We start from the raw sequence: 15,555 nt of genomic DNA on the forward strand, positions 1-15,555 counted from the left end.
TCCCTCCAACCTATATGTAAAAAAATAAATATTTATGGAAACCGCTGATGTTATTCAGAAAAGTAAATAAACACACGTGGTTTTATAATTTTATAAGTAACAGTTGTGTTACTAGTACCGTAAGATGGCCCATTATTCCTTTTAAAATACATACATACATCTGAGAAATATATATGTATATATATATATATATATATATATATATATGTCTTAGTCGAGATGAAAAGAGATTCTTCACTGTGTCTTTGGTTTTTTGGTAATCTATTTCTTCAGGAAATTTAGGACCACACTAGAGACTTTTTCCACCTCATAATTCAGTTTTTTTCTGTTATAAATATATAGATATATAAAAGATAATTATATATTTGTTAATAAACATTAGATACAATAATTTATTAATAAACAGATACAATAAAATAAATGTAATTACAATAAAAATAATTGTTTTAAAGATTTATTCAGAAAACGGAAAGGCAATGCCCTTAATTTTTTTTCAGGACTTCCAAGATTATGGGTTGGAGGTTTTAATGAAGGAAAAAAGCAATTATTCCCAAACTGGAGACCTAGTGTGAGGGCTTGGAACAGATTAATTCTTCTAAAGACACCAAAAGGTGTTGAACAGGTAGATAGATTAATAATAACAGTTTTTTAAACTCTGAGGAAGTATTTGTAATAAAGATAGAATTAAACATAAGTAGATGCTCAAACACACACATGAAGGACTTCAGTGATGTTGAACCGGCAACCTTTTTAATATATCCTACCTACCACTTCAATTTACTTTAGATCCATGATTGCAAATTTTTACATAGCTGGATTAAGTACATGTGTTATTGGACACCAATAACTTTTTAAATGCTATATATATATATAAGGATGAAAGCACATGGCCTAGTGGTTAGAGCAACGGACACACGGTCGAGGGATCGTTGGTTCGAATCTCAAACCGGGCGATGTGTGTGTTTATGAGCGAAACACCTAAGCTCCACGCAGCTCCAGCAGAAGGTAATGGCAAACTTCTGCTGACTCTTTCCTCCTGCATCTTGCTCACCTGCGACAGACCGGCGTCCAGGTGGGGAACCTATACACCAAGGAAACTGGGAAAGCAGCCCTATGAGTCAGGCATGGCTCAAGAAGGAACAAACAATATCAGAAGGCTGCGTGTTCATATCACGTCGGGGTCACCAATTGTAACAAGATGGTCTCAGGAACACTTGATGGGTGTCTGTCTTATCTTGTCACATATAATTGTCGAAGGGAGAACCAAAACCCGACTGTCTTCAATAGCAATAAATAATACTTTATTTTTTGGGTTTCACAAATAAAAATATATACACATATATTTTCCTTAAGGGCGAACCAGTAGCCAAGTCCACAAGACTGTTCACAAATGTTCACTTGTGTGAGCCAAAATTACCATCTCCATTCTCGCTTAGAAGAGAGCTTCTCTATATGTAGGGTTTTCCCTGAGAAGGTTGGTCACGTCCACTCGGTAGGGTTGCTGATTCAAAAAGACAGATTTAGCAGGAACGCTTTCAGCTTGCGCATGAGGGAACTTCCAGTGGCCTACCAGAAGTAATCCAACTCTGCACATGTGCGCTGAAAACTTCCAAAACGCGTCAATACATATATAAGTAAACTTTTTAAAAGTTAAATACTAGCCAATAACACTTCTCTCTTCTCTCCTTTTGCAACAGGAGCAACCATGTATCTATTCTACTGCAGGACACCTGCTTTTATCCCTCTATCATAACTTTACCTCTCATCACCCAGCACAAAGCCACATCCCTTAATACTACTCAACCCTCAGCTGAGAAGTCTTGTCTTATGAGCCACTTGGTGACCTCACTCATGCTGGTGCCATGTAAAAAGCACCATATACATTCTGTAAAGTGGTTGGCTATAGGAAGGGAATTGAACCATAAAAACCATGCCAAAGCAGACAGTAGTGCTTGCTGCAATCCTTTGGCTCACCAGCTCCTATCAAACTGTCCAATCCATGCTCACATAGAAGGTACACATTAAATGATGATGATTATGTGTGTGTGTGTAAAATGAGTATTAAAATTGTTTTAAAGCAGAGATGGGTGCTACAAGTAATAATTTCACTGCAAAGAAATACAGTTGCACTAGTACACTGCATTAAAAACACATTTTCTAAATTACTTGGCCTTTCCCAACAAGCCCTCAAAAACTCACAGCCCACTTGTGGACCCATACACAGCACATCTGATTTATACTTTTAACCCTTTCACATTCAAATTGCTCTGTCAAATGTAATGCTTATTCACATTGTTTCGAGTTAATCATGCATTATGTTGCAGCTTTGAGATTTCAACAATGTGATTGTTATTTTTAGAATAACATTGTAGGGTAAGTGTGATGGGACGAATCTAGCTTGTTTGAACATAAAACAGATGGGATATATGGGCAGTTCAAATGTTAAAGAGTTAAGCCCCACCACCAAGACATCGTAGTTCCTCTAAGAAAACATTGTTAGATTGGATATTTCCCAATATTGGGATTTTTTTTTTTAATCACACCTGAAAGTTTTGGTGAATTTTAATTAATGATTTAATTAATTAACAAATGAATATTTTATACTAACAGGTGATCCTTTGCCAGGGAAGTCCTGGTTCTCTATGGTTACTGACAAACATCGTTCCTGCTCGACAAGGAAGTTCTTTATCTCCCATGCTTTTGAGCCATCTTTTAACATGAAAATTGCTCGGTTGTCACTGATTAAATATCTGCAATGCACAAAAATGAATATGTTAATAATAGAATTTAAGGACTTAGAAAACCCATGCTTGAGCTTCTTGAAAACCAAGGTTATTTATAATTTTGTTATACATGATTAATAAAACAAGAGAAAACTTGATCAGGTTTTTTTTTTTTTCATAAAATTTGGACTTTATAGGCACAGTCAATGGCTCCATGGTCAAGAAGTTTGCTTTGCAACTATGTCGTTTTGAGTTCAATCCCATAGCCTTGTGAATGAATTTGGTAAACGGAAACTGTGCCGAAGCCCATTGTGTGTGTGTGTGTGTGTGTGTGTGTGTGTGTGTGTTGGTTTGCCTCCCACCCATCCACTGTTTGACAACCAATGTTGGTTTGTTTATGTCTCCATAAATTTGCAGTTCAGCAAAAGTCTGAAACAATTAGTACCAGACTTTAAAACAAAGAAAAAAAAGGACAAGGATCAATCTCCTCAACTAAAACTCTTTCAATCAGTGCATCAGTGCTCCTGCATGGCCACAGTCCAATGGCTGAAATAAATAACAGAAAAATGACAAAAGATCTTCATGAACTGAAAGTCTTTAGAGTATTGGATAGAATGCCTTGCAGTAGTTGTTACAAATTTTTGTGCTCTGAGTTCAAATCCTGCCACGGTCAACTTTGCCTTTCATCTTTTCAAGATCAAGTAAAAAAAAGTATTAATCCAGGGCAGAAGTGTTAGAGGGTCAGGCAAGATACCTTATGGTATTTGCTCTGGTCACTTTGTGTTCTGACAGCAACACCCACAGTCACACCAATACCAGGCTGGTGGCCTTTCCCTTTGGTTAACCTTGGCACATCTTGTTGCTGTATGAGTTTTCTCTCTTCTTGATGCAATATGATGCGTCTGCAACTACAGGGGAGAAAACTGGTACAGCAACATGATGTGCCTAAATATTTTTTTCGTCCTTTTCAAGCCTAGCCAGGCTCATGGGGTCGGTTTCCTGGTTTCTATGGCATATGTGTTCCCCCTCAGCTGGACAGGATGCCAGTCCATCGCAGTGTTACTCAAGAAACAGGAAGAAAGAGTGAGAGAAAGTTGGGGCGAAAGAGTACAACAGGGGTCACCACCAACCCCTGCCAGAGCCTCATGGAGCTTTAGGTGTTTTCGCTCAATAAACACACACAACGCCTGGTCTGGTAATCGAAACCACGATCCTCCGACCACGAGTCCACTGCCCTAACCACTGGGCCATTGCACCACCACCTAAAAGTGCCTAAATGTGCTAAAGTTTAAATATCAGTAGCATGGAAAAAGGCAACATGCTTTCACGGGCAACAGCCAATCATCCTTAGGAAATCTTGCCCAGCCCATGCCTACTCAAACAAGTACAGTGGTATGATCAACCTTGACCAATGGAGGCCCTATACCATCATTGTATCATCATCACCACTTAACATCCATCTCCGATGCTGGCATTGGTTGGACAGTCTGACAGGGACCAATAAGTCCAAGGACTGCAAAAATGCTCTAGTGTCTGCTTTAGGCATAGTTTCTATGGCTTGATGCCCTGCTTAACACAAACCACTTTACAGCATGTACTTGGTGCTTTTTTCATACCACCATCACTATTAAGGCTGCTATGCAGCTCAGAGGAGTATGAGAAATTTGTGGAGCACCAAAATCTCAAAGCTTGATCCGTTAGAATTAGTAGCTAAATCTCCTTTTAACTCTTTCATATTTAGATTACTCTGTCAAATGCTTATTTATTAACAAATGTTTTGAACTAAATGGGCAATAAAGAAATAAGAAGACATAATCCAAAGGTGCAACAAAGCGGGACTGAACCTGAAACCATGTGGCTACAAAGTGAGCTTCTTAACCACACAGCCATTCCTGCATTGATGAGAAATTGAAAAAAAAAGAAAAAAAAACAAAACATAAAAAACATAAAAACAATGACTATAAAGGGACAGTGGATTGTTTCCTTACCGTGTAATATCTATGTTTGCGTTATATAAACTGCTCTGCCACAGTGACGTAATTTCTTCAGTCTCGTGCCGTGCAGGGTCACCTGTTAGTGAGAAGAGATGTTCATGGTTGGAATGTCTTTGATCACAGGCTTGCACAATCAAGGCTAACTAGAGGCTAAACACTACCAGCAACAACATCAACAATAACACAAAGCCAACAAGGGCAGGAGCCTCCTCAAAGTCACTCAAAACATCTTTTACTTGTTTCAGTCACTGGACTGCAACCATACTGGACTGCTGCCTCAAAGAGTTTTCAGCCAAACAAATTGACTCTTCATCATCATTGTCATCATCACTTAACATCCATCTCCCATGCTGGCATGGGTTGGACAGTTTGACAGTTAAGGCAGCAAACTGGCAGAAACGTTAGCGTGCCGGGAGAAATACTTAGCGATATTTCGTCTGCCATTACGTTCTGAGTTCAAATTCCGCCGAGGTCAACTTTGCCTTTCATCCTTCCGGGGGTCGATAAATTAAGTGCCAGTTTTGCACTGGGGTCGATGTAATTGACTTAATCCCTTTGTCTGTCCTTGTTTGTCCCCTCTATGTTTAGCTCCTTTGGGTAATAAATTAAATAAGTTTGACAGGCTCCAATAAGTCCAAGGACTGCAACATGCTCTAGTGTCTGCTTTAGGCATAGTTAGACTCACTCGTTAACAAAGGGAAGGGTGGTCACAACAACGACAACATCATCATTTTAAAGTCTACTTTTCCATGCTTGCATAGGTCAAATGTATGAATTAAATGTCTGAGACAAGTTGTTATTAATAAGATTATAATTTTTCAAAATTTTTCAAACTGATGCAGATTTTTTACTATAGCTAGATGTTCTTCCTGTTGTTGCCAGCTTGCACCTGTTTCCAAGTTAGGTAATATTTCCCCATGACCAGACAGGTTTTCATGAAAGATTGTAACCACAGGATACTGCTTGTATGAGGATGACACACATTCACAGCTACTGTGCACTGTCAAAGTAAGAAAATAGTTACACACACACACACAACAGGAATTTTTTTTGTTATTTATTCACCATTACACACGTTTCGTTTGCTAATAGGAATCTTTAAAAGGAGCACTCCGCCAGTTTTGACGACGAGGGTCCTGATATGATCAATGGAACAGCTTGCTCATGAAATTAACGTGCAAGTGGCTGAGCACTCCACAAACACGTGTACCCTTAACGTAGTCCTCAGGGAGATTCAGCATGACACAGTGTGTGACAAGGCTGGCCCTTTGAAATACAGGTACTACTCATTTTTGCCAGCTCAGTCAACTGGAACAATGTGAAATAAAGTGCCTTGCCCAAGGACACAACATGCCACTGGGAATTGAACTCACAACCTTTCAATCATGAGCCAAATGCCCCCTAACCACTAAATCACGTGCCTTCACCTAATAGGAATTACACCTAAATCATCATAGTTAACTCTGAAGTCACCTATAGAAAACTTCAAAAGGAATATAAAACATTATGTTACCAGACAGTAAATTGGTGGATTGGTTACAGAATCAAATAGAATGCCCTGCAGTATTTCTTCCAGCTCCCTGTACTCTCAAGTTCAAATTCCACCAAGGTCAACTTTGCCTTTTATTCTGTAGAGGTTTTTTTAAATAAAATACAAGGGCAATTTTTCTCTCTCTTTCTCTCTTCCTTTTCTTCCTTCAATTTCCCCACTTCACTCTCTGTTTAAATCAGACTATTTTGCACTGTGTGAAGGCGCGTGGCTTAGTGGTTAGGGGCATTTGGCTCATGATCGTAAGGTCGTGAGTTCAATTCCTGGCGGCGCGTTGTGTCCTTCAACAAGACACTTTATTTTCATGTTGCTCCAGTCCACTCAGCTGGCAAAAATGAGTAGTATCTGTATTCCAAAGGATCAGCTTGTCACACTCTGTGTCACTCAATCTCCCCGAGAGCTATGTTAAGGGTACACGTGTCTGTGGAGTACTCAGCCACTTGCATGTTAATTTCACGAGCAAGCTGTTCCGTTGATCGTATCAGCTGGTACCCTCGTCGTCGCAACCGATGGAGTGCATTTTGCACTGCAAGAAGAGTTGCTGGGAAACTGCTTACAGCGTCTCCCGTTATCCAAAAATAGAGAAGGGCTGAGTGAGGGGCTGCCAACCTCTTAACAAACTGTATGCCACTAGAACTGTCCAAAGATAGACCAATATCCAGGCCAATATGGAAAAAGGAAATAAAGAATACTTACCAGAAACTGACACAAACATCATTAAAGTTTTGCCTTTTTTGCTCATCATGAGAAGTTCTTCAGGTTTATTGGAGTCATACTTGGAGAAATCAACTGCTGGTGCTTCTCTTTTCCATTCTGGAAGTTCATCTGGTTCCAGTTCTTCATCTCCTTCCTACAAGAACAAACACTTGATGGTTAATAAATAAATTATTACAAAAAAAAAAAAAAGTGTGAAACCCTTCTTAACAGTTCCTTTCTATAACCCTTTAGTGTTTAAACCGGCCATATCTGGCCCAAATAATCCCAAATATCCGGCCCAAATAATCTACCTGTTTTCTATTAAAACAGCCCAGGTTTGGTATCTCACACCAACCTATAATGTCAATCTAAAAACAGGTAATAACATCATCGAAATCTTGAAGATACAGGATTATGCATGATTAATTATGCATGTAGCTATAAGATTTTGATGATGTGACTGTTTATTTTTAGAATGACATTGTAGGGTAGGTGTAAGAGGTTAGATCTGACCAGTTCAAACATAAAACTGGAAGAATATTTTGGGATAGATGTGGCCAGTTTAAATGCTAAAGAATTACAGAATATAATCCAAACCTTTCTTCTATATTTCTTTTTACTTTTTTATACGTTTCAGTCATTGGACAGTGGCCATGCTGGGGCAGTGCCTTGAAGGGTTTAGTCGAACAAACTGATCCTAGAAGTTATTTTATCAATTTCTTTTGCTGAACTGCTAGGGTATGGGAATGTAAACAAACCAGCAACGGGTGTCAAGCAGTGTTGGTGCTGGCTAACAGAAAAACACATACACACACACTAGCCATTACACATTATTTTTTCTCCTTGTTTCTTTCTGTGTTCCTTCCTGAAGAAGAGTGTAGGCTCGAAATGTTAAAGACTTTTTCACTTTCCGAGCATTATAATAATACATCTGTTTGTTGTCTACACCACCTGTCTTCGTCTTTTGTTTTTTTTGTGAATTCTCCCTACATATATACAGGGGAGGAGTATTTGTCCCCTACTAGTGCTTGATACCAACTGCTGTTAGTTCATTTATATCCCTGTATCAGTGGTTCAGCAAAAGAGATCAATAGAATAAGTAACATACTTTTAAAAAGAAGTACTGGGGTCGATTTGTTCAACTAAACTCTTCAAGTCGGTGCCCCAGCATGGTCACAGACCAGTGACTGAAGTAAAAGAAAATAGGAGAAAAGATCTCTATACTATCTGGTAAAACTTCATGGCCACAGCGAGGGGGAGAGAGGAAGGTAAGAGGGAATAGAGGGAGAGAGAGAGAGAAAGAAAGGGAGCAGAGTGTGGTAGAGAGAAGGGGGAAGTAGAGAGAGAGAGAGATAGACAGACAGAGAGGGTGAGAGAGACAGACAGAGAGATAGAGTTCCAAGAATGAGATCAAGAGGGGAAGTAACAAAAGTGAAATGCAAATTAATTAACTGAGATGGTGGTGACAGGCACAAGAGCCAAGGTTTCAGAGAAACTTGGTACCAGGCACAGAACATGGTATGAAAGAGAAGCAACAGAGAGAAGAGGACAACAACAACACAACAAACAAGGAACAAACCAGAAACATTCATAATCATCAAATGTCTGTAAAATGATACAGGATGTCTAGATAATTACTTTATGATAATTCAATAAGGTGGAGGCACGTGGTTTAGTGGTTAGGGTGTCAGCATCATGATCGTAAGATTGTGGTTTCGATTCCTGGACCGGGCGACGCATTGTGTTCTTGAGCAAAACACTTCATTTCACGTTGCTCCAGTCCACTCAGCTGGCAAAAATGAGTAACGCTGCGATGGACTGGCGTCCTGTCCAGCTGGGGAACACATACGCCATTGAAACCAGGAAACCGGGCCCATGAGCCTGGCTAGGCTTTAAAATTGCACATTTATTATTATTTTTTTTAATTAATTCAATACATCTGATTGCAAACATGGCTGTGTGGTTAAGATGCCCACTTTGCAACCATGTGGTTTGTGGTTCAGTCCTACAGTACCTTGGGCAAGTGTCTACTATGGTCCCAGGCTCACCAATGTCTTGTGAGTGAATTTGGTAAATGGAAACCATGTGGAAGCCTGTTGTTTGTACATATCTATGTGTGGGGGTGAAAGTGGATGGCTGAGTGGTTAGGGTGTTGCACTTACGAGCATAAGATCATCATCATCATCATCATCATTTAACATCCGTTTTCCATGCTAGCATGGGTTGGACGGTTCGACTGGGGTTTGGTAAGCCATGGAGGCTGCACCAGGCTCTAGTCTGATTTGGCAGTGTTTCTACAGCTGGATGCCCTTCTTAATGCCAACCACTCCATGAGTGTAGTGGGTGCCTTTTACGTGCCACCAGCACAGGGGTCAGAGCAGACTGGCAAACGGCCACGATCGTTGGTGCTTTTATGTGTCACCGACATGGACGCCAGTCGGGCGGTGCTAATATCTGCCACGTTCGGACGGTGCTTTTTACGTGTCACCGGTACAGGTGTCTTAACTACAATTTCCATTTGAATCTTTATTTTGATGCTGACGTACTTGACTCAAGAGGTCTCCTCAAGAACAGCGGGTCACTCTACGATCCAAGGTTAGCACAGCAGGCCATCCTGCAAGCCATGAACTCACTTCATTTGTCAGGTCTTCGAAGTCACAGCATATCTCCAGATCATGGTTTCAATTCTCAGACCAGCACTGTGTTATGTTCTTGAGTAAGACACTTCATTTCATGTTGTTCCAGTCCACTCAGCTGTAAATGGCTGACCCTGCAATGGACTGGCTTCTTGTTCAGAGCCACTTAAAGTGTCATACTGCATTACTACTTAATATTCTGTTGCTTATTTTGATTTTATTTACCTTACTTCGAGCTGTGCGGATAATACCGGACTGACTTGGTGCTTCAACATAAGTACCTAATTCAACTGAATCGTATATATATATATATATATATATATATATATATATACACATACATACATACACATGTGAATGTGTGCATGTCTGTTGCGCTTGTCATCCATCACTGCATGTTTGTGGCCCCCGTAACTAAGCAGTTCAGCAGAAAAAGACTGACGGAATAAGTATCGGTCTTTACAAAAAAAGATAAGTACTAGAGTCAGTTTGTTAAACTAAAACCTTCAAGGTGGTGCTCCAGCATAACCACAGTCCAACGACTGAAACAAGTAAAAGAATATAAAGAATATAAACAAGACCAAAAAGTTGATTACATCGTTTCTCATTATTTTACTAGTACTGTACTTCATTTCCACAGGAGACGCAAAGCAAAATTGACCATTGCTGGATTTGAACTCAGAATATCAAGAGTTAGAACAAATACAGCAAGGAATTACGTCCAGTTCAGCCGGGGCACCGCCCACTTTGGATAATAATTGTTCCCGATTTGGACACAAGGCTAACAATTTCAAGGGGGAAAAGTTAGTCGATTACAATTGACTCTAGTAACAGATTGGTACTTTATTTTATCGACCCCGGTTTGACATCAGTAGAATTTGAATACAGAACATAAGGAATCAGAAGAAATACCGGTGCCTAAACAGAAATATTGTCAAAATAATCCTTAAAACATTTTGTTTGATCCTACCAAAGCATCGTCCATTTCTATTGATAATAACGATGGCCTGAAATTTTAAGGAGTGAGTTAAGTACGCGATATCATCTACCATAGTATTTCACAGGTATATTATTTTATCGACCGTGAAAAAATAAGAATGTGATCTAGTCGGGGTTTGGACACAGAACATAAAACTCTGGAAGAAATACGGCAGAGCATTTCTTCTGACGCTCTAAAGAATCTGCCAGCACGCTGCCCTGCCATAAATAACAATAATTCTTTTCTACTACAGACAAATTTTGAGGGAGACGGGTTAGTCGTTAACATACATTCCGGTATTTACATGGATACTTATTTTATCGACCCCGAAAGGATGAAAGGCAAGGTTGACCTCGGCGGAATTTACACTCAGAACAGAAAAGACGAACGAAATGCCACCATACATTTTGTCCAGCGTGTCAACAATTCACCCATCTCGTGCCTTATCCTACCATTAGGAATAATAACAATAGTAAACAAACATATACTCACCTCCCACTGTTCATATAATCGCTCCAGGTCAGCTTCGCTGTAGTCGCGGATGTCTTTCTTCTTCCAGCTGTCCGCGCTATCCTGATCAGTTGACTTCAGTTTGGACTTCTCTGCTGTCGCCGCAACATTATGTAAAAGCGAAAACAGGCACAAAATATAGAAGCAGACAATCTTGGACATCGTGAAGGAATGACACACTATAAATGGAATTCCTCGCCTTGTCTTTTAATGAACACGCCGTCTCTTTTGATTGGTTGTTTGGCATTACAGTAAAGTTGACCGTAGATTCCTAACCACACACTCGTAATGGAACAGTAAGTGAATGTGCGCGTATGCGTAATTGGGTGTAAGTGCGCGCGAGCATATATGTGAAAAATACAGCCAAAATGTCAATAAAGTAAAAATTAAATAAATACATAAAACAGTTAATGAAATTCGAAAAGTAGTTCTTTATATTCGCGAAAATATCCACTTCTAAAAACAAGCCAACCTATTATACTAATTGTATTTGTAAGATGTCAAGTACACACTAATTGCTTTATAAATTTCTCCTTGTCCTCTTGTTATTTTTGCTTAGAAAAAAATCTTCAACGCTTGTAATTAACGAATAGAGTATTCTATAGATATTTTTAAAATATTTTCCTTTTAATTACTTTTACTCCCTGGTGATTGCTAATTCAAAGTATTAGATTAGTAGAACTGTTAGTATTTAGTTTCAATTTCTAAGGTTCTAAGTTCGAATCACACCGAAGTTAATTTTGTAGGTAAAACTACAGATGCGTACCTCTCTGCCTCACCCACCCACCGATTTTGTTTCGTTATGACTTTCTGAATAATGAATATAATTTTATTATAATTTTCCAGAGTTACATTTTAGATAGTGTAAATTAAAGTTATACTGAAACTTTTAGCGAAAAGCTTTTTTGGATAGTTGGAGAGGAATTTCGGATAATTCACACAACTCTTATTAACTTTCTGAAAAATGGATAGTTTTTTATAAAATTTTCTATAAATATGCTTCAGATGGTAGAGATTACGATTATGTCTGAGTTTGAGGTGAAAAAAGAAAACTGTGGGTAGCATCGCGCGACGGATAATTCACATAGTCCAACTTTATTTTCTGTTATGTGAAATAGCCGCTCCGCCCACTTTTTTTTTTTTTTTTTACTCATCAAATTCCGTTATAATAATAGTCTGAAACGTATTTGTTCTTTTACTTGTTCCAGTATTTGTGTTGCGGCCATGCTGGAGCACTGCCTTGAAGGGTTTATTCAAACAAATCGCCTCCACCCCCGCTGTACTTATTTTTTAAGTCTGATACTCACACACTCTCTCTCTCTCTCTCTCTCTCCATCTCTCAAACCTTTAGGTTACAGTGGCGTAAACAAACCAACACTAGCTGTCAAGCGGGGGGGTGGGACTAACACACACACACACATGCACAGTGGGCGTCCACATAGTTTCCTTCAACCGAATCCACTCACAGGGCATTGATCGACCCAGAACTTATAGCAGGAGACACTTGTCCAAGGTGTCACAAAGTGGAATTGACTTCCTTAGTTTTGTCAATAATGGACTCTCAACTGCTAGAGAAAGCAGCAACTCATCTCCTTGCAAGGGACATATACAAAAACAGTGCCAAAACAGGCACTGGTGTCACCATTAGCTAGTGATTAACCCCCTAACCATCAACTATCCATCTGTCACAACTTCAAACAACCCCCCCACCACCTGCACTTTATCCTAACCTTCAGCAGCCAAGCGTCATCCACGTGCAACTGAAACACTTCATGTGAAATCTACAGACTTCGACATTTAGATACCTCAAAAACATCCCCTAATGGAATCATACCAATCTTGTCCCCTTTGAGAATACAATCCCTATACACATCTCATTCTAATTTTGACACAAGGCTAACAATTTTGAGGGGAGAGAGCAGTCAATTACATCCACCCAAGAGATTGACTGGTACTGGTTTTATTGATCCCAAAAGGATGAAAAGCAAAATTGGACTTGGTAGGATTGGAATTCAGAATGAAGAGTCCCAAAAAATACTCCTACACAGCACTTGTGCTAGTAGCATGTGAAAAAACATTTGAGCGAGGTCATTGCCAGTGCTGCTGGACTGGTGGCACATAAAAAACACCATTTGAGTGTGGCTGTTGCCAGTACCGCCTGACTGGCCCTTGTGCCGGTGGTATGTAAAAGCACCCACTACACTCTCGGAGTGGTTGGCATTAGGAAGGGCATCCAGCTGTAGAAACTCTGCCAGATCAAAATTGGAGCCTGGTGCAGCCATCTGGTTTGCCAGTCCTCAGTCAAATCATTCAACTCATGCTAGCATGGAAAGCAGACGTTAAACGATGATGATGATGATTTTGTCCAACTCACTAACAGTTCTGCCCGCTTACCTCCTTACAATCGCTATAAATATCCTCTCAACTAAAGCAAAAAAGGCCTGAAATTTGTGGAAAGGGTGATAATTGATTACATCAACCTGTGTTCAACTAGGGTTGATGTAATCAACCTTGAAAGGCAAAGTTGATCTTGGCAGAATTTCAACTCAGAATGTAAAGATGGGAGAAATGCCACTAAGCATCTTGTCCAGGATGCTAACGGTTCTGCCAGCTCACCCCCTTCACAATCACTACATATATATACACCCGTCTACCACCCACCTTTTCAAACTCCACCCGTGGACATATTTGCAAGGTCAGAAAACAGCACAGCTCCCATGACTTTAGGAAGCATTTTTTTCATGCTGAGAGTTGCTGAAGCATGGAACAAACTGCCGGCATCAGTTGTTAGTTGTTGGAGCACTGCATCCTTCAAAACTTCCATGCTTCCTGAGATTTGCCAACACTACACCTGATTTTCTCCCCTCCATACACACATAAGCATGTATCTGACTCATACATTGTTCGCTTCCCAGACATTTGTACATTACTGCATATACTTAATATGCACTTTTGACAAGTTGTGGTGTACCTGAGCACTGTATACAATAATTTCATTATTATATAAACACAGGATGTGTGTATATCTGTGTTTGTCATGTCATTAAAACTCAAGATCCACCTGACAGGTTTTAATGAAATTTTATACATGCATTACATAGGGTCCATGGAGTGTCATGGGCCAAAAAAATTTTCAACTTCTTGCCTAATGCGGGCCTAAGGGGCAGATAAACCACAATTTTAAAGCATTTTCTCAGCGTTAAGGCCCATAACTTGAAGAGTATCCAGTCACTTTCCTCCAAATTTGCAGCAAACATTAATCAGGCTCCTCAAATTGCTGTTGTCTAAAAAAATTTCTGACACCAACTATGGGGCCCGCCAAAAATGCAGATTAATCAGATTTGAGTATACTGCACTGAGTTTTATCTTTGTTTTAGGCCATTTTCCTACGATAAAATATTGACACTACTCATGCATTATAAGTAGCGTATAATATTTCATGAAAATCTTTTTGCCTAATTTGGCAGAGGAAATGAGAAGAACATTAAAATTTTTGTCAGTGCCCTGTTGATGCTTCATGTTATCATCCCATGTACCACCGGGCCTTGTGTATGTGGCTGGGTAAAGGTACAACAAACCCACTCGTCCATTCTGCAGAAGTGCCCCGTTGTTGTTTCACGTTTCCGATCCTGCGCAACACAGCATGGCCTTCAACAGCATGTCTGCTTTCTATGCCATCCATGTCTGAACTATATAATGCAAAATGTTCATACAAAAAAATAAACTGCTGTTGTGACTCACAGCCAATTGAGTTTCACCACGTGACCACTTCTGGAATCTACACTTGCCACCTGCAATTAGTCCCCCCACCCCACCTGTGTTCCCTCCCCGTTTAGTTTTAGTCAGAGTAAATACAGGGTGTCCCAGAATTTATGATGATTTGAGTGAAATCAGATGCATATTTTTTAAAACTCACTTTTATTTACATTTATCATGTTTAATATGTGTTGAAAGTGTATAAATTTTGAATTTTGTTTATAATTCTATTTTCGTTCCTGTTGGACCCCTCTTATTTGTCCATGACAGTTTTTATCCAATTTGGCAGCAATCATTTTTCTTTTTACCTCCATCCCCATGATGGAGCAATTGTTTAGGTGAGCTTAAAGAACACATTCAGTTAGCAGTGGAGGAGTTAACTCCTGAAATGTTTCAAAATGAACACCTTTTTGATCTCCATGTGTCTAACACACGTGGACATGCCTACAAAGTCAGAAAACAACACAGCTCCCATGACTTTCGGAAACATTTTTTCACGCTCAGAGTTGCTGAAGCATGGAATAAACTGCCTGCGTCAGTTGTTGACTGCCATGAACTGCATCCTTTAAGGCCCTCATGCTTTCCGAAATCCGCCGAAACTACACCTGATTATATATACACTTTAGATGAGTTGTAGTGCACCTGAGCACTGTACACAATTATTATTATTATTATGTGTTTCACAACACTAAGGAGAGATTTGAAGTATGCA

At 39.6% G+C, this 15,555-nt stretch overlaps 1 protein-coding gene across 1 annotated transcript; it reads right to left on the reverse strand.

The window, feature by feature from the left end:
* Nucleotides 1-256: 256 nt before the first annotated feature.
* Nucleotides 257-11,380, reverse strand: LOC115219212 (LDLR chaperone boca). Its single transcript, XM_029789346.2, has 5 exons — nucleotides 11,070-11,380; nucleotides 6,963-7,116; nucleotides 4,712-4,793; nucleotides 2,609-2,750; nucleotides 257-325 (listed from the first exon to the last, which is right to left on the reverse strand). The coding sequence occupies exons 1-5, from the start codon at nucleotides 11,247-11,249 to the stop codon at nucleotides 308-310; spliced, it is 576 nt and encodes a 191-aa protein (XP_029645206.1). The 5' UTR covers nucleotides 11,250-11,380; the 3' UTR covers nucleotides 257-307.
* Between the last annotated feature and the right edge of the window lie 4,175 nt (nucleotides 11,381-15,555).

The sequence above is a fragment of the Octopus sinensis genome, linkage group LG14 (assembly GCF_006345805.1).
Source record: "Octopus sinensis linkage group LG14, ASM634580v1, whole genome shotgun sequence".
Lineage (NCBI taxonomy): Eukaryota > Metazoa > Mollusca > Cephalopoda > Octopoda > Octopodidae > Octopus > Octopus sinensis.